General features: G+C 38.2%; 1 protein-coding gene across 5 annotated transcripts in view; it reads left to right on the top strand.

Annotated features, from left to right (window-relative positions):
- Positions 1-24,324, top strand: part of Oxr1 (oxidation resistance 1) — a 423,086-nt gene that overhangs the window by 56,443 nt on the left and 342,319 nt on the right. For all 5 annotated transcript variants that reach the window (XM_060389497.1, XM_060389508.1, XM_060389500.1 and 2 more), the window contains exon 2: positions 23,950-24,100. In XM_060389497.1, the coding sequence (XP_060245480.1) occupies positions 24,078-24,100 (23 nt within the window). In that variant the 5' untranslated portion in view covers positions 23,950-24,077. The remainder of the gene's footprint in view (positions 1-23,949; positions 24,101-24,324) is intronic.

Raw genomic sequence — 24,324 nt, 5'->3', positions numbered from 1 at the left:
CACAAGGCAGGTTTAATAATACTGATCAAATGGCTTCTTAGAAATAACAGTCGAGAGATGAAAAGCGTGAACGGCTGGCAGGAATCGTCACTCACATTGTACGCTGAGATGATGGAATTTCCCTGAGCACAGAGTAGTGACTCAGTGAGCCACACAGCCCATAACTCACTGCAGTACAGTGGGCAAGTCATGCTGGAGGCTCACTTCCTTCTTGTATGTGACTGACTCTTCCTTCAGTATTGTTTGACCTATTCTGTAAATAATTAAGTTCCCCTGATCTCCTGCTCTCAAGTAAGCCAACATCTCATCCAATGACAAAAGACTACTGATGTGTTTAGTTGCATAACGTCAACAAAACACTCAAAATTAACTTTATGCAGGTGATAGGGCTCTTTCCCATTAGTTGATTAAAATGAAGTATTTGAGAATTTGCGTCAAGTGTTAACAATTGAAGTTATTGTTGCCCCTGATTAATTTGGCAGTGAAATACATATGTGGCTATGTTTAGTTTATTTTCAAACTTGTTGAACCACAGTGTTTCAGATGTAAAATAAATTATGCAGTTATTTTAAATGTTTCATATCAGCCTAATAATACAAATATAATATGCTATGGCGTTGAAGTTACCCATTTTCGATCACAGAAAGAAATCACATAATAAGTTTTTATTTTGCAAACGAAACTACTGAGTGGAGTATCTTTAAGGAGATGTTTTTGGCATTCCTTGTATGAGCACGTCTCAGAGCATAGTAAAGTTTCCTTCTTACCCATGCACGCTAGTTTGTTTGCTTGTTTTCATAAGGTGGGCGGTCATTTGAGGGATGAAATTTAAAATGACGTCTTATGTTAATGGACTGTGAAGCAAGTATGAGTAATGGTCAAGGGGGACTTAACAGAATCATAAATTAGCAGCTTTGAGATTAGAGCCAGCTGTTCTGGGTCTTAAAGATCTGTATTTGCCACATTTTGTCTTTGTGCTGGAACTTTTCCAGTCTGTTCTCCACTTTTTTAAACTTGAGGGAAGAAACCTGACATTTGATTGCTTGAGTGTAGGCGGTTAAGACACTGGCTGTGCTTCCTGGAAGTTGCTGATGCCTGCTCCTGCTTGATGCTTATGAATCTGAGCTTTGGTCCTACCCAGTTCATTGTTGTCAAGATGCTGCAGGTACTAAGGCAAAAATTGGCTAACAGGAGAGAGAGAGGGGGAAATTGGCTTTGGAGATGTGCACCATATAACTGATATCTGGCCTGCCATGTGTGTCCCATACTTGATCTTCTTTGGGTAGCATGCCACCATTTAAATTATACAATGAAATTTCCCCTTTTTCTGTATACAACTTAGGGAATACTTTTAATATCTCCACACTTTAAAAATCATTATTGCCATCAGGTTCTAGAATACTCTGGTACTCTCTATAGAATCCTCTTGCCATTGACAGTGACTTTATATTTCTCCTTTTCCCCATTCCTTATGCCCGTGATCTGTTTTCTGTCTGTATGGGCATCTGTATTATGGAGATACAAGCAGGATTCTACAGTATGTGACCTTTGTGTCTGATCTCTTTGTTCAGCATGTTTTCAGGTTTCATCCACATTATAACATATATTAATATGTTGTTCCTTTTCATGCCTGAATTGCATTCTGTTGCATGGCTGTACTGCATTTTGTTTATTATCACTTGTTGGGATGGATTTATTTTATTCTTTGTCTTCTGTAAAAATGTTTCTGTGAACATTTTACAATAAGTTTTTGCACAAGCATGTGTTTTCAATATTCTTGCCTAAGAGTAAATTTGCTGATCAGATGGTAATTCTGTGTTCAAACTCTGAGGTCCTCTCAATGTTTTCCACAGTAACTGTGTCATTTTACATGTCACAAAATATGAATGAAACTTCCAAACTATTAACATTGTGTCCAACATTTTAATTTTGTTATAATTTAAAATTTAATGGAGTCACCCATCTTTTAATATTGAAATTTAAGAGGTTTTAAAATGTATACTTTCTGTATTCTAGATGCTTACCAGACACATATATTTAGAAATATTCTACCCCTCATATACTTAACTTTGAGGCAAAAAAAAGTACATAGGTTTGAGGAAATCTGTTTGTTTGCTTTTCTTTGGCTGCTTGTGATGCGTAATTTAAGCTAAAAAAACTTTCACTTGTCTTTTCTTTGTAGACTTGTATGCTGTGAGCACTTCCATTTAGAGTCATGATCTGTTTTCTTTTTAATTAATTTTTTATATTAATTACAGTTTATTTACTTTGTATCTCAGTTGTACCCCCTTCCTCATTCCCTGCTACTCTCACCCACCTTCCCTCATCTCTTTCCTGTCCCTCTCTAAGTCCACTGATAGGGCAGGTCCTCTTCCCCTTCCATCTGACCTTAGCTTATCAGGTCTCTTCAGGACTGGCTGCAGTGTCCTCCTCTGTGGCCTAGCAGGGATGCTCCTCTCTTGGGGATTTTGGGGTGGGGGGAGTCAAAGACCGAGCCACTGAGTTCATGTCAGAGACATTCCCTGTTCCTCTTACTAGGGTAGTCACTTGGATACTGACCTACCATGGGCTACATCGAGGCAGGGTCTTTAGGTTATATCCATGCATGGTCCTTGTTTGGAGTATCAGTCTCAGAAAATTCCCCTATGCCCAGATATATTTGGTCCTTGTGGAGCTCCTGTCCTCTCCGGGTCTTTCTAACTCCCCTTTCTTTCATATGATTCCCTGCACTCTGCCCAAGGTTTGGTTATGAGTCTCAGCATCTGCTTTGATCCACTGCTAGGTAGAGTCTTTTGGAGGACCTCTGTGCTAGGCTCCTGTCCTGTTACTTGTTTTCTCCTACTTCCAATGACTGTCCCGTTTATCTTTCTAAGTGAGGATTGATTATCTTACCCCAGGTCCTCCTTCTTGTTTAGCTTCTTTAGGTGTACCAATTTTAGTAAGTTTATCCTATCTTATAGGTCTAGTATCCACTTAGAAGTGAGTATATACCGTCTGTGTCTTTCTGCTTCTGGGATACCTTACTCAGGGTGATCTTTTCTAGATCCCACCATTTGCCTGCAAGTGACAACACATGCTGGAGAGGATGTGGAGAAAGGGGGACCCTCTTCCATTCCTGGTGGGAATGTAAACTTGTACAAACACTTTGGAAATCAATTTGGTGCTTTCTCAGACAATTAGGAATAGTGCTTCCTCAAGATCCAGCTATACCACTCCTAGGCATATATCCAAAAGATGCTCAAGTACACAACAAGACATTTGTCCAACCATGTTCGTAGCAGATTTATTCATAATAGCCAGAACCTGGAAACAACCCAGATGCCCCTCAATGGAGAAATGGATACAGAAATTGTGGTACTTTTACACAATGGAATACTACTCAGCAATTATAAACGAGGAAATCATGACATTTGCAGGCAAATGGTGGGATCATGATCTGTTTTATATTGGTTTCGTATTTGGGGAGGCTGGCATCTGAGGTTGGGATTTGCATGCAGGAGGCCAAATGCTTCAGGACTCCAGGCTGACCAGTCTCTTCTAGAGAATCACTTGGCTGCTGAGGAGGGCTTTCCACTAGACCACTATTATATCCTAGAGACCTTGGCGTTTTCATTGTGCCCATGCCTCAGTGCTGCTGTCGCTGTTTCCCCGTGGTAAGGTGGGGAGTGGAGGTCCTCCCAAACTACTCTTTCTCGAGATTGTTTTTGGCTTTGCTGGGTTCCTTGAATTTCCAGGTAACCATGGAAATTTAAAAGTGAGTGTTTTGTTTCTCTATAAATGAAAAAAAAAAAAAAGATGGGAATTTCATGGAATGTGCTGGTAATGGTAGGACTGACATTGTTAGAACCCGAGTCTTCTGGCCCACAGCCCCGGAGAGCTGTGCTTATTTGGTTTTTCATTTCTTCCAATAGTGTTTAATGGTTTCAGTTTTCACATATTGTAGTTTTTCTTTTAAGTGAACTAAAGAGTCAAGTTTTCTATTTTATAAGTGGAATTGCTCTCCTGATTTCCTTTTCAGAATGTTCGTTGCCATATATAAAGAAAAAAACCCTGAATTTTGCACTTTGATTTTGTAGCCTGAAATCTCAGCTCATTTAGTTGAAGAATAGTGTGTTTTGAAAACTCTTAGAACCTTATGTGTAATAAATATGCACATGAAATCTTATTATCTATAAACAGGTTTATTTCCCGTTTCCAGTCTCTGCTCCATTAATTTCATTTCTCTCTTACTTCTCCTGGATAGACCTTCTAAAAGTGCTAAACATAAGTGGGAAAAGGAGGTATTCTAATCTTATTCCTGAACAAAGGAGAAGCTTTTCATGTTTGTTGATGAATATGATGTTAACTGTGAGGTCTGAGTACCGTGAAGATAAGTAGCAGGCAGAACATGCAATGCAGGTAAAATGCCCATGTAATGCATATCCATCACGGCAATAAACAAACAAATACAAAAAGCTGGTACAGATCTTAAGGAGATTGTCATCAAACAAGATGAATAATAACCCCTGTACCGACCACTAGGAGTCATCCAGGCTAAACTGTAGAAAGCAGCTCCCCCCTCCCCACTGTACAGGCAACATCCTAAGAGCGTGACCAGCCATTTTCCAGGCCACGCTGTGGGAACACTCAGGAGCCATCATCCAGGCCACACCCCGTAAGTGCCGGCACTTGCTGCATGTTCCCCCTTTCTGCTGTCACTCTCTCATCTACCGCTTTTAACATTTGCCCAATCCACTGCTGAAACTTGTTAAACTTAGTGCTGTCCTCCAGTTTACCCTCCATCTTGAGGTATGACAGTGCATGTTTGATCACATCGTTATGGCATATTCTTGTCCGTGAATCTGTCAGTAGCTTTCTCTGACTTCAATGATAAACACGAACTTCAGCCAGAACTCCTTAGTACACAACATCAGCATCTTCTCTTCTCTCTTCCTCTTCCCCTCCTCCTCTGGCTCTGACTTCCCCTTCTCTTTCATTTCTCCTCTGTCATGTTCTCTCTCTGTCTCTCTCTTTTTGTCTTTCTTTCTCTCTCAACTATTTTTATGCCCTTTGTGATAATACCACACTCTCTGTGGCCTTTCCGTACCTTATTTCCTCTGCTTAATTTACCAATCCACACAGCTTCAACCTTCAAAAAGCTCCAAAGCCTTCTTAAGGAGGTTTGTCTAGACTTAGGTGTACACTGGCTTTGCATCTGTTGTCCTTTCTAGACCCCAGATGAAAAATTATCAATCATGTTAGCATTTCATTTACAGCTGTATCACGCACTGTCACTATGAGCTTGCTGTAATATAACTTTGTGTTAACACTCGGAATATCCCAGGATAAACATTCATATGTAGTAAATGCTCAAAAATATTTGAATGAATGCATACTATAACACTAATGTTCACACTGCCCTCCAGAACCGAAGACCAAGTCTTACACCATTCTTTGTGGGAGGTCATGACTCACTTCTGCACTTTGTCCCACTGTGTATGTGTCATTATAATACCCACTTCACAAGATTAAACCAGTGGGCATTTCTAGATCATTTGATTCCTATTTTGAGTGGTAAAATTCTTCCCATTAGGACAGTTGGCCTCTTAGTAAATTTTTACATGGCTAGCTAGACACTAAAGATAAAAGGTAAAAGGATAACTTTAGTGCAGGCATCCCTTTCCTTAGACCCTTTGGCAATAGAGCAAAAGTTTCAGGGATGAAGGAGATGCGAGGACCAGTTCCTCCAAGCCACATCAGGCGCATAGTAGTAAGGTAGAGCAGGGACAGAAGAGGGTGCCAAATGGCTCTCTGGGGATTCTTGTAGTGGGCAGTGTAGGGAAGAGTGGCAGTGTTCTGGTAGGGATTCAGAAATGCCATTAACAGTTCAGAGATGGGTGTCCTTCCTTGGGATGCCCTGGTGCTGGTCACATGAGTCACTTGCTGTGGATGCCATGGGCTGGAATGTACTCAATCACAAACCGGCCCCCTTAGGTCCAAGTGACCGATTTCTTCGTAGTGTATTACTGCCTCATGTTTGCGTTTCAAGGTAAGGTAAACTCAAACTGATGAATTAAAATCTAAATGCAAAATTAGATTTCAATTTTGGGTAGTTTGCTGTTTCCATTTACCACCCCCCATATCTCATTCCTGTGAGGAAAGCATTAATGGCAAGCCTCAATGATATTGCCTTCAGCTTTCTCTACCAAAAGTGTGTACTTCACGGGGAACTGCTGTGCCAAGCTCAGCAGATAAAATACCAAGGAGGAGAGTTTTTGAACTGTGACAGATTGCAAAGCCTTTCAGTATTTCGTATCATTGTTACTGGGTTAAAACGACTTCTTAGTGCCTTGGAAATGTTTACATAAACCAATGCCATTACTAATAGTCACTGAAGCTAATTCATATTTTGTTGGACAAATGTCTATAACGTGATGATAGGGTATAATATGCTTTAGTAAATTCAACTTATTTGTATTTTGTGGGTGTAAATTTAAGCAGTTAGATTACACAGTTTTCTAATTGGGAGATAATCTGTTAATTATAAAGCAAGAATGAAAATATTTAGATTTCTAATTAACATGACAGTACAAATATGATTTATGAATATGATGTTTTTTTCCAGATGGGATTTTAATTACGGTTTTTAAAAGTCAAATATCTTTAATATATGTTATGCTTAATTAATGTATAACTGTGAAAATATTATGTAGAATTTTATAGCCTAAATATATTCTGCACTCTTGGGTTTATGACTAATACAAATAAATTGAAAGTAGAGCTAATGTGAAGCTAGCACACACTACTTGAGGGATGCAATGCAAGAAAAGTCAAAATATGTTTGGGGTATTATAAAATACTTTGTTTGCTGTGCCACACAGTTGGTGACCAAGGTCAGCCTCCTTGTTCCACAGAGAACAAGTCTGACACTGTTAGACAGAAAGCCCAGCTCACTGTGCATCACCGTTGTAATATTACTCTGCTCACTTCAGAACAGCCCCATCGATGCCTGTTGATCTAGGTCCAGGAAGTTTTAAAAGTTTATCAAATTTGTTATTTAAGTTTTTTATGTTAGAGTTTCAAACACTAGAGGTTTAAAGAAAAAAGTGAAATAGTCTCTCTAATGAAGAAGTGGAATCCAAAGTTTAGACAGCTACCTTTTCTTATGTGGCAGCATGCACAGAATTCCTTTTTCTGTGTAAGTGATTTTCAATAGAATTTTATTTCATTATTTATAATTGTGCATAAGAAGAGCCCAAAATTATGACTAGCTATCTGAAAATATAAAGTAACATCCTATTCTAGAGGTCGAGGAAAACAAATTCTTAAATATAGGTGGAAATCTCTAATCATTGTAAGTTTGGTTATACTTAAAGCAATCCGTAAGTGTCATTTGTGTGTGAGTGTGTGTGCGCGCACGTACATGTAGGTATGTATGTTTTTGCCTGGGAACATGTGTGAAAGCCAGAGGTCAATCTTGGATGACATTCCTCAAAGGGCCATCCATCTTGTTTGATTATTTGTTTCTGAGCAAGTATTTCATTTTTTAAAACAATATATAGTATGTGTATGTACCTGTTGGTCTGTATGTACATTCCATGTGTGCATATCACATGTCCGCTGAGGCCAAAAGACAGCATTATGCCTGGTACTGGAGTTATAAACAGTTAGGAGCTACCTGATGAAGGTGCTGGGAACTGAACATAAGCCCTCTGTATGAGCAGCCAGTGCTCTTACCTGGTGAGAACATTTCCATCGTGAACTAGAATTTCTTTTTCTTTCTTTCTTTTTTTCTTTCTTTTTTTTTACTGTTTTCAACCAAAGTTTAATGTAGAATTTCTTAAAGACTTGGAGCTCACTGAGTAATACAAGGTGGCCAGCCAGTGATTCGCAGGTATCTTCCTGACGTAAAGAATAGCTTTTTAATATGGCTTTCAGGGATTTAACCCAGGTACTCATGCTTCTAGAGAAAGCGCTTTACTGACTGGTTTATCTACTGAATTCATACAAATCTCAGACTGTCAATGTCTCCTAAATTCCTGTGTTTTATGACTCGTCTGTATGGCAATTCCATTTAGATCACCTTCATACATGAATATAATTTAGGAAGCTTCTTTCTTATTATTCATATCCCCTTGATCTTTTTCAGTAGCCTTGTTATTCTAGTTAAGACTTCAAGAACTATACTGATTTAAGTATGGAGAGAGTAGACAGCCTTGTCTTGTTGCTGATTTTAGTGGATTTTGAGTTTCCATTTAGCTTGATGTTGGCTGTCTGGTTGCTGCAAATTACCTTTATCACATTGACATGCATCATTTGTAGGCCCATTCTTTCTAGAACTTTTAGCATGAAGGGGTATTGGATTTTATCAAAGTCCTTTTCTGCATCTAATGAGATAAGCATGTAGCTTTTGTCTTTCAGTCTGTTTATTGATTTCAGCCTTCAGTTTGAATATTTCTTCCTGTCTATTCCTTTTGGGTATTGTACTTTCTTTTTTGTTCAAGAGCTTTAAGGTCTGCTGTTGTTACTAATATATGACCTCCTCCCCCCTTTTTCTTTTAATATAGGCACTTAGTGCTGTGAACTTGTTTCTTAGAACCACCTTCATTGTGTCCAATTAGTTTGGCTATATTTTCATTTCTATTTAATACTAAATAATTTTTTATTTCTTTCTTGACTTATGTTTTCATTCAGTAGTGAGTTAACTTTTCATGAGTTTGTAAACTTCTGTTGTTTTCCTTGCTGATATCCAGCTTTAAACTCTGGGGGTCGGTGTTTTAGTGTCACAGTTGCTGGAATGAAACACTGTGACCAAGGCAACTTGGGGAGCAAAGGGTTTACTTGGCTTATACTTCCATAACACTGTTCATCATGAAAGGAAGTCAGGACAGGAACTCCAACATGGCAGGAACTGGAGGCAGAAGCTGAAGCAGAGACCATTGAGGAATGCTGCTTACTGGCTCCTCAAGGTTTGCTCAACTTGTTTTCTTATAGAACCCAGGACCACCAACCTATATATGGCGTCACCTAAAATTGTCTGGGCCCTTCCCCATCAATCAATAATTAAGAAAATGCTCCACAGGCCTGCTTACAGCCTGATCTCATAGAGGCATTTTCTCAAATGAAGATCCCTCCTATCTGATGATTCTAGCCTATTTTTTTAACTCGGTCTTTTCCCTTGATCTTTTAATATCATTTCTTTGCTCTGTATGTTTAGTGTTTTACTATGTATTATGGGAATTTCTTTTCTGTATTTGGTATTTTGTGTGCTCCTTGTATCTTGATAGGTACCTTTTTCTTTAGGTTGGAGAAATTTTCTTCTATGATTTTGTTGAAAATATTTTCTGTGCCATTGACCTAGGGTTTTTTCTCCTTCTTCTTCTATTCCTATTATTCTTACATATTTTTTTTTCTCATGCTCTCCTGGATGTTTTTGCCTGGTATATTTTAGACTTAACACCTTCCTTTTATTGAAGTAGGTTTTCTGGTCTCTAGTAGAGACAGATAATCCTGGCTGTTAATGCTTTTGTTTTTATTCAGGTTTCTAGGCATCTGGGTTTCAAATGATTGTAAAACTAGGAGTTTATATCTGGCCTTGTCTTTGGTGGATAAGTTCTCTTCCTTGTCTGCTCTGTATTCTAGGGATATGTTATGTCTGTGGGTTATGTGGTAATGAGGCCTTCTGAGTCTCTGCCAGGTATGACTGTGGGGGATTATGGGTAGAACTTGTTTCTCGGTAATGAGAGCTAGCTGGTAGGAATGGGGATTTGGTCAGAAGGGCAGAAAGCTGAGAGAGTTCACAGGAGGAAAAAGAAGCTGGGTCTGCCATGAGGATCTGAAGATATGATTCCTGGTAGCTGTGAGCACAGGGTTTCCAGGGAGAGACTGTCTGTGGTATTGGTGGGTGAGACTAAAGGATAGGGTGAGGATGGAAGGCTGTAGATTTGTTTCTTCCCCTTTAATGGGGGCACAGAGAAAGGGCTGGTCTGTTCCCAAGCTAGGGCTAGGGTTGGGGGCCAGGGACTTGGAGGATGGAGTTGGGGGATGGATTGGAGGACAGGGAAGACAGTGAAAAATTGCCTCCCTGATTCCCAGGCTGTCTGGCCAGCTGGCTTTTAGCAGGGGTGGGGGATGGGAGGTGGGGAGTAGGGGGGTAGTGGAAGAGGAGCTGCCTCAGTTGTTGCAGCATGTGAAACAAAGGGGAAAATTATTTCTGTCTTGGTATTCTTCCATTTACTGTTATTTCTCTGGTTCTTAAGGGAAGATCTGTAGTTTGGATTTCATTTTTGCTGTTCACAATGAATTTCCATGCTTCTGTTTCCTTAGAGAAAAACTGCTTTGAATATGTACTTTTGGGGTCTGTTTCCCCATTGTATGCGTTCAGCTCAGAGCATTAATAAACTTAACAAAAACAGGTAGAACCTATAAGCACAGGCCACTGTGAACAACGACTTTGCACAGCCATTAAGAGCAGCTTATTCTGCCCAACCTCACAGCAGTGAGAGCAACCCACCAACACCAGCTGAATACTGAAATACTCTACATTGTCTGCCTTCTCTCTGAAGTCTAAGTAAGCACAGCATTTAGCTTTACCCCTTTATTAGTAAACACCAAGGAGGAGCTGCTTTTTTCTCCAATATGAAGGTGATGTAACTGAGACAGGGAGCTTAAAGCCCGAAGGATTAGATGTACTAAGGTAGTAACAAGTTGGAAATATGATGAGCACTTCAGATATTGTGATGTATAAATATAAATTGACTAAAAATTATCAATAAAAATAAAGCCTAATAAATATTAGTTTTCATTTTCTAATGTGTAAACAATGTCCTTTGCACTCAGATTATTTCTTTTATCAAGATCAAGTTTATAAAACACAGTTTTCTAAGATGATTAAAAATATTTTACAAGCCTATACTTCTGTAGGGGAGACTTAGGATCATCATCGTTCATTCAGATTTTTCCAAAGGACTTGTTTTCTTTTAACTCTTCCATGATGGTCCTGATATTTTTGTTGCAGCTCTGGGCTGTGACTGGAGCAGTCATCAGCAGCTGGCCTGTGATTGGACCAGTCATCAGCAGTTGGTCTGTGATTGGAGCAGCTTTCAATGGTAGACAAAAAGGAATTGTTCTGATTCAAGTAGATCCTAAAAATGACCTGCCAAGGGTCAGTAATTTGTTGAGACACACTAAAATCACTTTTGTGCTGCCTGTTTGAGGCAGCATAGTGTGCATAATGATATGCTTTAAAACTGCTGCCTGAAATACCAGACATCCTAATTTTATTTTTGATACATTTTCAACCCTTCATTGTCCATAAAATGTGAGAATTTAGGTTGTTCTCTTTCAAACTTTGTCCCAAATTCTTACCTCTGTTGAGCTTTCCCCTCTCTGATTATATCTGAAATCAAAATCTGAGCACCTCTAGAGACATTTTTATTTACAGCATTTTTGTATCTTGGTTGGATATGTCCCTTTGATATTTTGTGTTTTCTTTTCTTTAATAGGACTTAAATCATGCAGTGACAACAGTGTTTTCCTTTTCTCTACTGTAATTCTGGCACATATAACTGTCCCTGTCGTTTGAGCATGTGTTGAATAAAGGAGGGAATATAAGAATTCCCCCCAAACCATGATTTCACTTTATGCTTCCTATTATAGTGTTAGAGCCTTAAACTTTTCCTTGGAAGCCTTCTGTATAATTTTACATTTATAGATGTTTGCAGAGCCTTTGCAGCAAACCTTGCAAATCCCAAAGCCACATTAGGCAAACTTGCATCATTCGTAGTGCACAGATCAGCAAATAGAAACAGTAAAGGAATTGAGTAAACCCAAACTTTGACATCATTTTTGACTCAGGAGAATAGAAAACATGCTTTCTTTTTTTTTCAATTCAATGGCTTTTTAAATTTTTTTTTTCATTTTTGTTGGTCTTGTATTCTTTTTAAATTTTATTAATTATTTATTACAATTTATTCACTTTGTATCCTGGCTATGCCCCCCCCAATAGTCTCCTCCCTCCATCCATTTTCTCCTCCTATGCCCCTCCCCTAGTCCACTGATAGGGGAGGTCCTCCTCTCCTTCTCTCTGACCCTAGCCTATCAGGTCTTATCAGGGCTGGCTCCATTGTCTTCCTCTGTAGCCTGGCAAGGCTGCACCTCCCCTGGTGATCAGAGAGCCTGTCACTGAGTTCATGCCAGAGACAGCCCCTGCTCCCTAGGGAACTCAGTTGGAAACTGAGTATGTGGACTACATCTGAGCAGGAGTTTTAGCTACTCGCCATTAATGGTACTTGATTGGGGTATCAGTCTCTGCAGGGCCCCCAGGGCCCAGGTTTTTTGTTGTTGTTGTTTTGTTTTGTTTTCTCTGTTGGTCTTGTTTTGGGGCTCCTGTCCTTTCCAGGTTTTTTAATCTCCCTCTTCTTTCATAAAATTCCATGCACTCTGCCCAAAGTTTTGTTATGAGTCTCAAGCTCTGCTTCCATACCTCAATTAGTAGAGTCTTTCAGAGGCCGTCTGTGGTAAGCTCCTGTCCTGTTCCCTGTCTTCAGCTTCTGATGTCTATCACCTTTGCCCTTCTGAATGAGGATTGAGCATCTTCCCTACGGTCTTTCTTGTTGTTTAGCTTCTTTAGGACTATAGATTTTAGTATGTTTATCCAAATTATATGGCTAATATCGACTTATAAGTATATACCATGTATATATGTATATACAAGTATATACCATATATGTCATTCTGCTTCTGGGTTACCTCACTCAAGATGATCTTTTCTAGTTCCCACCATTTGCCTGTAAATTTCATGATGTCCTTGTTTTTAATTGCTGACTAGCATTCCATTGTGTAAATGTACCACTATTCTGTATCCATTCCTCAGTTGAGGGGCATCTAGGTTGTTTCCAGATTCTGGCTATTACGAATAAAGTTGCTATGAACATGGTTGAGGAAATGTCCTTATTGAATGATGAGGAATCTTTTGGGTATATGCCTAGGAGTGGTATAGCTGGATCTTGAGGTAGCACTATTTCTAGTTGTGTAAGAAAGCACCAGATTGATTTCCAAAGTGCTTGTACAAGTTTATATTCCCAGCAAAGGAGGACGGTTCCTATTTCTCCACATTCTCTCCAGCATGCATCATCCCTAGAGTTTTTGATCTTAGCCATTCTGATGGTTGTGAGGTAATATCTCGGGGACATTTTGGTTTGCATTTTCCTGATGAGTAAGGATGTTGAACATTTCTTTAAGTGTTTCTCTGCCATTCAATATTCCTCTATTGAGAATTCTCTGTTTAGTTCTGTACCCCATTTTTTAATTTGATTACTTGCTTTCTTGGTGTTTAATCACCAGTTCTTTATACATTCTGGAGATTAACCCTCTGTCAACTAGAGGTTTGGTGAAGATCTTTTCCCAATCTGTAGATTGTTGGTTTGTTCTGATGATAGTGCCCTTTGCTTTACAAAAGCTTTTCAGTTACATGAGGTCCCATTTAGTAATTGTTGATTTTAGAGCCTGTGCTGTTGGTGTTCTGTTCAGGAAGTTGTCTCCTGTGCCAATGAGTTCAAGGCTCTTCCCCACTTTTTCTTCTATCAGGTTTAGTGTATCTGATTTCTGTTGAGGTTTTTGATCCACTTGGACTTTAGTTTTGTACAGAGTGATAAATATGGATTTATTTGCATTTTTGCACATGAAGACATCCAGTTAGACCAGGACCATTTGTTAAAGATGCTGTCTCTGGTGAGGGGGGTGTAGTGTTACTACACAGTGAATAAACTATAATAAATAAATATATAAATAAAATTAATTAAATTAAAAAACAAATAAAATAAAATACAACAAACAAACAAAATGATTATACTTCATTTTGTAAATTACTTGCATATGTACATTTTGCTGCATTAACTCATTCATTTTTCCATGTCCTGGCTTTAATTGTATGTCTTGTGCTTTCTTTAGTGACATTTCGATTTCATATTTCCATAATTTTGGTTTGTTTTCAGTAAATGATGGCCTAAAAATAAATAAGTAAATAATAAAAATAAATTCGTGGCCTCTCTTTTTCTTGTTATTCCATGCACATTTATGTACTTGCATACATATTCCTAAATCTAACTGCTTAGTTCATATAATGCTACTTCTGCATATGTTTTTAGGACTGACCATTTGGCACTGAACAAGTTTCTTTTGGAACAGGTTTCTATCTGTCTGTCTCTGTGTCTTTTTTGAATCTGAATCTTTTATGTAGTTGCTTTTGCTGAAAAACAAAGAAGTGTTAATAATTTTAAATAATTAGTTGGACCCAGATAAAATAAGTGAATCAACAACTGTTGAATTTGTTTTTGCTTTTGTACACAATCTAAAAGACCTACAAGTAATTCTATTCTACGTAACTATTACTATACATTCTTTTGTTATCATCTTATTTTTATTCTATGAAATGTATATTCTCCACCTTCATAGCCAGAAACATCAGACTGGACATTTATTAAATAAATAACTATGGCTTATGTAATTAAATATTACAGTGTTTATTTCTAACAGTAGTCTTCTTTCACTGAGGTAAGCCATAATATGAAGGAAATTTGAGAAATATATACAATATATAATGAGACTAAAAGTTTCCTGAGTTTTAAATTATTGATACTTAAGCTGGACTTTATAAATTTTTTATTCAAGGAGAGGAGATTTCTGGAAGCAAGAACACAATGATCTTTCTGTCTGTTCTGAAACATATGGGCATGGAGTTGATCAGTTTATTCAGAGAGAACCCAGGCTTGAGTTGACAGGACTTAGAGGGCTGGAGGGGTGGAGGCAGATGAAAGTTGACAAATAGGTCTGTGCATTGATGGACACTGAAACAATCTTTGGGCTTGGAGGTGGGAATCCATCTGTTTATATACTGCATTATATTCTTAAATACATTGTTTATAGGAGGTTTTTCTCTTTCCTCCAGAGTTAATTCTAAATGTTGAAATGTGTATGTTCTGAGAGTACAGAAAGATTCATTTAATGTGCGTAAGTATTTTTTATACTTGAAATAATTTTTTAAAATTCAATCTGCTGCTTTGTTTCTTTCTGTTTTTAATTAAGCCAAATTTTGGCAGTCTTTTTGCCTGGCTCATGCACATGGGATTGAACCTTTAATGACTCATCAAAGTGTATTGTAAAAGCTGAAAGCACTGGCTAGTTTAGACAGATTGTACTCTTTCAAAGCTTGATATTTTAGTGCTGCTCCTGAGTGCAATAATGTGCACCTGGAAGATGTGAGTTTGGAGCTGAAGACTTAGTTCCAAAGTGCAGAGTGCTGTACACAGCCTTCAGAGGAAGGAGAAAAATCGTCTCACTGAAGAGTGGGTATTTAACGTGAGTGGAGAGAATCCATAGGATAGACAGATGTGAAGAGGATCCTGAGGGCCTCCTAAACAGGGACTCTGAATGTATCTGCATCTTGTTAAAACTGTTTTAAAATATTGTTTGTAGTGTTAAAGGCAAGTTTTCACAGCTAGTATAATGAATTCCAGCTGATGGTACATGTAAAGAGTACCTCAGAAAACACTGGTGCTTAGGTCCTCATCAGACAACAGTGACTCCCACTGAGTGCTAAGGGTTTGAATTTGCACAAAAAAGCTGTTGAAATAAATTCCATTTCATTTATTGCATTGGTTCTTTTTTAAAATTTATATATGGCCAGGCATAGTGGCGTACCCCTATACTTGGTGAGGCAGAGGCAGACTGATCTCTGTGAGTTTGACGTTAGCTTGGTCTACAGAGTGAGTCTAGGACAGCCAAGGCTACAGAGAGAAAGCCTGTCTTGGAAAACCAAAACACAAAAAGTTATATATAGTTCATGGTTAATGAATATGAAAATATTGGCTAAGACTATAAAGAGTGTGGACTTGAATGTGTGCAGAGATTGAAGACTTCATTGCTTTCATGATATGCATGGTGGAAGGGTAAACAAAACAACAAAAGCAAAATCCAGCAACTCTTGGTGAGTGCATGAGGAACATCCCTCTAGACTGAACTTAGACACTCATGTCCATAGGAAATAAATGGTGGTTCATCATTGGAGCAAAATGCCAGCTGGGAATGCTCATATCCAGTGAAGAAAGTCCACAAGGATGAAGTGGATTCTGACCAAAGGCCAATGGCTTTCTTGATTAAATCTTGGCTGGTTGGTTGGTGATGGGACTATTCAGCTGAAGATAAGAAACACCAGTTGGTGGTGAACAGGGGACAGCAGTGGGTCTAGACTAGTGCATTGTAGACTTTGCCACTTGAAGCAAAAGAAAGCAAAGGCGCTATCTCAAGTCAGAGCTCAGGCAGGCAGAGGATGCAGAGTCAGGACCACAGAAGGAAAGAAACAATAAGAAGATGTGGAATGAAGAGGTGTAGGCAGTAGAGTAACATAGTCAGAATAGATGGGTTCACTGAGCATCTAGAATGTTGTCTTTTAGTTCGAACAAAATAGGATGAATTTGCCTCATAAAAATTCAACAATATACTGCATAATCAATTATCTGGATGAAGGAGAAAAAAAGCCCAACCCAGTTTTAGAGTGATCTCTGCTTCCAATAATAATGTATTTTAAAATTGCTCCAAGGTCATTACTGATTATTTCTTTGAATGTGACAAAGGCTTCCTGTAATTTGGAGATGGGAGCTATTTTGGATGCACATACTTGAGACTCCTGTGTATACAACTGAGTCTCTGGAATAAATGCTTTACATCAATTACTGACATACCCAATTGAATACTAATACTGCCCATGAAATGACTTCAATACAATGAATATGACAGCTGCACTACAGAGAAAAGACACATGAAGCCTTGCATTAGCTAGTCTCCAAGGTTACCATCTGTTCTGATCTGAAGTTTCAGTGTGGGAATTTTTCAACTGGTGCCAAGATAGTATTTTCAGGGTAGATATCAGTGGCTGTAAAAACAGCTTGGAAGATCCTTGAACATTTGTAGAGGTTCTGTCTATGCTTACTTAATCACTCAGGTGTTAGAGAGGGATACATTTCTGTATCCTGCTTAAAAAAAAAATTATGATTACAGAAATTTCTAGAATGTCGTGATTATTTGACCCTACTTTGCACACAAAAAGATACTAATTTGTATATTATACTGCTAGCTTATGTTCTCAATAGAATCAAGAGGCAAAACAGTTTTGAAAAGTGACTTATGCTCTGGAGTTAATGTATTTCATATTTTAGAGCTGATAAACAAACTTGAGTAAGGATAAAATAGCTCTAGAATACAAACACTTTCAGCTAGAGAAATGGGTTGTAGAGCACTTGCCTCACATGGGTGCAAACCTGGTTTGATCAGCAACACCACTTAAAACCAGGCATTGCGGCTGCCAGCCCGTGAGGGTAGGACTCAGGAAGTGGCAATGGAAAGGTTACCTTTGCGGAATTTCAAGGTCATCCTCAGCTATGCAGTGAGCTTCAGGCTAGCCTGCTCTACACGAGCTCTAGTCTCAAAAGAAGAAACGAACAAATGTACATACATTTAAAACTTAAAAATAATTAAGCATCTCAGAAGTCCCAAACCTTTAAATTCAGCCTCCAAATAAAAGCACAAACAATAAAATTGTATAGCTGAAAAGAGGCAATTCTTTTAGTAAGTATCTTGAAGAATTTTTCTTTGTTATTACTAGTACTTAATAAAGTCATAGAAAAATGTTTTTGTCACTCATGGAAGGATTTGATATTGCCTGCCTCATAAGAGTACAAAAAAAAAAGATGATAGGAAAAAAATAATGGCAATGGCAATGGTGCTGGAAATTTTTTCTTGTAACTATAGAAATTCATTCTTAGTTTTTCAGCTTTTCCTGGCATGGTGCTAGATTTTAGGTCTGTTTCTGAATCACCATGTGTGTTCCTGGGTAGGCTGGACTGTCCCACTATGCAGCTGGGTGACAGGTATTTCAGGGTCTGCAGCTGAGACTCGGGTCTTCAGGCTATCTCTGTAGTCAGAGCGGGAAGATCTTCTAGTGAGTCACTGGACAGAAAAGCCTGTGTCTACTGTTGAGAGGAGCTAAAGCTGAATAATAGGGCTGTTTCCCGAGCCACGATAGGAATGAGGTTATCAGGTTGACTGTCAGGACTACTGATTGTTCTTCCTCTGGCTTCCTCTGTGGCCAAAGACTTGTTACCTTGCAGCTGAAACTGGCCTGAAATACTTTTCAGGGTGATTTCCGGATATTCTGGAAGATCTGTTTTGACGGTACAGCCTGTGTGGCTGGGCAGGTTCTTGTGAGTCAGTGGGCTGGCAGATTTCTTCTGACGTTAGGAGATCAGACTGTGCCCAGTTTGGGGTTATCACCTTCCTCTAAGTACTCTGTGTCTTGTGAAATGATAGGTTTCAAGCTATTCCTTGCTTCCAAGTGACTGTTTGTGCATTGTAGCACTTGTATCTATGCTGATTACAACTCTGAGGCAGAATGACTCTTTCTCTTGTTTGTACAAACAAGAAATCACCTTCTGTCTTGTATGGCATGGTCGATGAGTAAAGTGTATCCTGCAGGTAAGAAGGGACAATCTATTAACTGATGGTAAACTGAGATGCTATAGCATATGGTTCTGAACTTATCAAACATGGCAAACCAGCCAAGGTTATAACCTTCTCACCTGAATAAAAAATGATGAATATACAAAACACGGACCTGCCATCCAACATGCTGTGTATACACCGTGGCCTGGACATGTGACATCTTCACTATCCCCGATGCACTAGTTCGGCATTGTCTCTGATGCTTCATTTGATCCTCTTGAGTCACAGAGTCTCTACCTAGTCCTACATCTATCTTCTCTTTGCTCCGAGCCTGCCCTTCCCTGAACCAGCACTATCTTGAAATGGCTAAGTTCTGTGTGACTCTAACAGATCCCAAACTGTGTTTGTGGAAATGGCACTCAACCACCCGCAGTGACTCTTTGTCCTAGGTCAGCTCTCTGCCCCTCGCCTTCAGTAAGACTTCTTTCAACTCTGCAGCCTCTTTATCTCTTCTGTAGCTGTTGTGTAGGTTGCGTAGATTTTGAAATGAAATGTGTGATCTTTGAGTTAGTAGTGCTTGTGGTTAAGAATGGAATAGAAAACCCATGATTGTCAGTGGCCACAGAGTTAAGTGAAATCAAGATTACTGGGTAAATTTTAGTAGGTAAAACTAATGTGGCTTGTGACTATATTATTGTCCAATAAATTAGGGCATGTCTTTCTGTGTTCTGACATGGTACACTCTCAATCCTGTCGCTATCTATTAATACCTGGAGAGCTCTGCATACTCAAGAATGTAGATACAAAAGACTCAAGTCCCTTTCTCTCTAAACTGACAGCTTATTTGGGAAAGGACAAACACCATACATTTTATTGCTAAGTTTGATACCACTAAATTCAGAAAGGCAGGAAGCCTTGAGGCAAGGGCTCACCAGGTCTGTGGATTTTGTACATGTACCCCGAGTAGGTGGATAAGTGAGAGTAGAAGATCAGTCTGATGGGTGATTGAGACTAATCAGCCCTTGTGTTGGATGAAGGGATTGGTAATGAGCATTGCAAGCAAGCAAGCTCCCTGAGAACACAGTCTAGAATTTAAAATATGGTTCCATAGAGTTAGTTTATAACAAAACCAAGAAGCAAGTGATAACTAAATATATCTAAATTATGTACAAAACAAGACTTTAATATTCTCATGATAATTTGCTTTTTGACATGTTTTGGATCTTCAATATAAACATATTCTCTTTCTACCATTACCTTTGTCTTTTGTTCATTTATGCCCATTGTCTCTTGCAGTACTCAGAGTAGAATTTGAATGAATGTTCTACCTCCTCACCAATACAACATAACACTTAGAGCAGGATGGATCATTGGTTTTAAGTTAGAATATTGTATTTGGTATCCCTTCTGGGGGTCCAAAGTTACTTTTTCTTTGAGCTGTAATTCATGGCATACAGTTTGGACATGTTTTTGTTTTTAATGTAGCTTTATTTATATAGTTAGCACATGTGATTTTATGGCCCAAACCTCTAAACATTATGATTCTTATTCCAAGTAATATTTTATAGCTTTATTATCTCAAATATGAGATATATGCAACTTGCTTATTATGCATTGAGTTAAACCAGTATTCACAGAATTTTTAGATTCAAACAATACAAAACAGCAATGGGACTAGGTTTTGAAGCTGCTTCTTTTGTGTGAATAGACTCACCTTACAAAAGTTGTTTAGAATATTGTGTTAGTTATTTGCAAAGTCATTGCAACTAGAAGACCTTGTTAAAATCTCATACTTCTTTCAGCAGGATTAGAAACATAAAATCTTATTTATGAATAATAGACATTTAAATATGTTATTCAGGCACCATCTCGGTAATCCATTATTATGTTTAAGAGACCCTCATATTTATAATGACTATATTAATTATAGGGTCTTTGATTAGGCTCACAGGCTATTTTCCTTAATATCATGCTAAAAGAATGACCAAAAAGGAACAATTGTATCTACACTTACAATTTCCAATCCACCTGGCTATTGAGGGATGTCATTTTACTTCAGATGTTTCTAAAGGTTTCGTCTAACATGAAAATAAGCTGTATTTCACTACAATGAAGAGACAGATAATGGTTTATAGTTAAGCTACATTTTGGCTGAAAGCTATAAATTCAAATTCAAGTTGAGAATAATATTTTTCCTAGCGTTACTCTAACAGAACGTTTTATTGTGAATGCTCATAAAGACAGTATTTTTGTGTTGGTGAATATTCTAATAAACCCAATGGCTCATTTTATAGTTCTAGTCTTTGCTTATTATTTTTTCTAATCATATCTTCCAATGGAAACTCTTAGTAAACTTTCACAGTATAATTCAGTAAAGAAAATTTGATTGTGTACTAAAGTAATGATATCCAGATACACAGCTCTCTAAGGGCAGAATTAAACACATCCAGAAGAATGTATTGTATTGGAAAATGCCCCATGCATACTGTTTTTGTTAACAGAGTTCTTGGTAAGTGTTAAGCAGTATTAAGAAAGGTAGAGAACTGTTTGGATGATGGAATATGCAGTTTCTATATTCTTAGCCATGTACATATACATGTCTTAACATTAACTACAGAAGGGATGTACTTGACAGTTTCTTTCAGAATGTATTCGGACAATTTAGGGTGTGAACCTTCATAACTGCTTATTCTATGAGAGGATCAAAATTGTTTTGGCAGTCAGTTTCTGGTCAAAATTGGAATCCATTAGAATTAAGTTTATTTCTCTGTTATGCCATAGTACCTCATACACACTGGTACAAACCCACTGATTTTTATTTCATGTTTAATTTTTTTTTATTTATAGATGCATATACTTTATTAAGCTTGTATTTTTCTTTATAGTTTTAAATTGCTGACAAAATTAAACTGAAATGTAGGAGGATTTGTTTTGGATTACCACCAGTTCAGAATTTTAGTACGTATTTTTTACTCCATTAAATCTGGATCCCAGATGAGGCAGGGTACCACGGTAACCAAAGGGTGTGGCTGAGGCTCCTCATTTCATGGCAGATAGGAAGGAAGCAGAGTCAGTTGACAGCAGAAGCCCACTAGGGCAAGGTTTAGCCTTTAAAAATGAAACCCCAAACGGCCAACTTCCTCCAGCCATGTCCCAATAGTCTATCTCCTGATCACCTATTCAAACTTTTAATCCATCACCAGGTGAGGGCAGAGCCCACACGACCTAATTATCTCCAGACAGGCCCTCACAGAGCATGTCTAGACATGTGCTGTCCTGGTTTGGTAAGCTTTCTCATCCAGTCAACTGGCATGCAAGATTATGTACCACACAGTTCTTAGCACTCCTTTTAATCTGGTGACTAGTTGGGCACAAGATATTGTTGAGCACTAACCAATCTAGGCAACATGAGATTTGATATTTATTATTATAAATTATACAAGTAAAATTATTTAGCCAGTCCTAAGCTGATTCCACCTCTCTTCTACTGAATATTCATTCTTCTTTGAAGGACACAGAGTTTATAAAATATTTCATGGGCAGACCACTGGTATTCTTTTACTATCTGATGTAGCTTTTCTTTGCGACAGACGCATTAGTATGTATTTGGGTGGAGAAATACCCAGAGAAACCACTGCATGTTCTTGTCTTTCTTTGAAAAGCTAGGCTCTCTGATCGATAAAATTCAAGTAGAATCATTATATGTAAATTTTAGGACACATAATGTTTTTATTTTTCCCCTTTCTGATGCCTGGAGTGCCAACACTCAGTGAAGCTCAGCAACCCAGCTTAAGGTCAGGAAGAGGACACATATGTTGAAACAAGAAATAAAAGGTCTCTTACCATGAGGAATTATCCTATTTTCATGGACTTTATTTCTTCCAGTTCCTTTATGTAAGAGACAGATAAACTGGCCTTCTTGGACATTGGATTTTAAAAATATTTTAGCTAAGCTTCTTGGTAGTAATTTACGGGCTTCTTCAGAAAGTCTTCTCAAATCTCAGTAACTGAGCTAGAAGACTCTCTCATTTGTGCCTATATGTATGTACCCTGGGGTGACTTTTGTAGAAAATCTTCTCCAATTTCTGTAGTGACTTTTTTTTTCTTATAAAACCTTGCTTGGAAATAGGATCAGTGTCTGTTTTAAGTGTCGTTCATCTTTCCTCCTAACCTATACTCATGTCACTGTTAGTGAGTTGAGTATATATTTAATTAATATTACTTATTAGGGTGATAGAAAAGCCTGAGTTGTTTAAAGTGATAACATAAATGAGTTACCTTTGCTCTGAGAAAATTTTGGTTCAAGATTATAGGGCAGTATACACAATAAGTACTCAAGCAATTGTGTGCAGAGTTATTTGTTGTGGAAGAATGCTCCAGCGTTCTCCTCCATGCTACTTAATGTCATTTCGACACAGAACAGCAATGAGTGAATTTCTATTAGTCTTAGATGAGTAATGTAGTCATAACTCATGCCAAGGCTTTGTGTTTGTCTTCACACACACACACACACACACACACACAAACACACACACACATATATTTTTCTCTCTCTGCATGTACACCTGCATGCCAGAAGAGGGTATCAGATCCCAGTTTAGATGGTTGGCAGCCACCATGTGGGGAATTGAACTCAAGACCTCTGGAAGAACAGATAGTGCTTTTAACCACTGAGCCATTTCTCCAGCCCCCTTGTGTTTGTTTTTATTTATTCATTTATGTATGCACATATTTATGTTTGTCTTCTAGTGTGCCTGCTATACATTAATCAGGATCTTTGATTCTTTTTTGTCTTTTTTAATTAGTTAGTTAATTAATTAATTAATTATAATTTATTCACTTTTTATCCCCCTACAGCCCCCTTCCTTATCTCCTCCCTATCCCATCTGCCCTTCCTCTTCTCCCCTCTATGCCCTTTCCCTAGACCCCTGAGAGGGTTGGGATTCTTCCCCTTCTATCTGACTCTAGCTTATCAGGTCTCATCAGGGCTGACTGCATCATCTTCCTCTGTGGCCTGGCAAGCCTGCATCCCCCAGAGGGAGGTGAACAAAGAGCCAGGCACTAAGCCCTTTGATTCTTTTTGTCACAAAATAACTGACTTAGTATAACCTTATGGAGAAAATGTTTGATGCCTCTAAAACTACTTTCTGTTCTTCTCTATACTTTCAATTTCAGAGAAAGAATAGAGGGATACAGCAAGGATATAAAGTGAATAAATTGTAATATATAAATACATAAATAAAATTAAGTTAAAAATTAAAATATAAAACATTAAAAAAAGGTAACCATTCAGTTGATTCTACAGGTGAAGACTTCCGCTCCTCATATGGTTGATTTAATTTTATTGCTGATGTATAACATCTCTTTTGCCTTAAGAAAAATATCGTTCTGTGGTGTGACTTTTTTATATCACAGCTTTTAGTCTGGTTGAAAGATTCTGTCCTACAGACGTCACTGTTTTGATTTTCTTCGCAGGTCCTCCCAGGCCCTAAGGAAACAAGTGGTCTGTGCCTGCTCCACAGCAGAAAGTGCAGTGGTCCTGTCGAGTGCATGTCCTGATTCTGATTCTCACATCCAGAGAAGACTCTCCACAGATCGCTGAAATGTCTGTATCTAATCTATCGTGGTAAGTGAATTACATTCTAATATCAAGAACAAATGAATGTACACAGTAAGTAGGGTTTTGTGAGAGTTCTACTGTCAGAACCTGGGCATTGAACTTTAAAAATTGGATTTTTTCATGTTGTCCTATATCAGAGTGAAAAGAAATTTTTTTAAATCTATTTTTTGATAATTTCATATATGGAGACTTTATTTTCATCATTTGCCCCTTCCTTCTTTTCTCCTCAA

The sequence above is a fragment of the Meriones unguiculatus genome, chromosome 8, assembly GCF_030254825.1.
Source record: "Meriones unguiculatus strain TT.TT164.6M chromosome 8, Bangor_MerUng_6.1, whole genome shotgun sequence".
NCBI lineage: Eukaryota > Metazoa > Chordata > Mammalia > Rodentia > Muridae > Meriones > Meriones unguiculatus.
The sequence above is the reverse complement of the archived record's forward strand: the minus strand, read 5'-3'. Positions and strand labels throughout refer to the sequence as shown.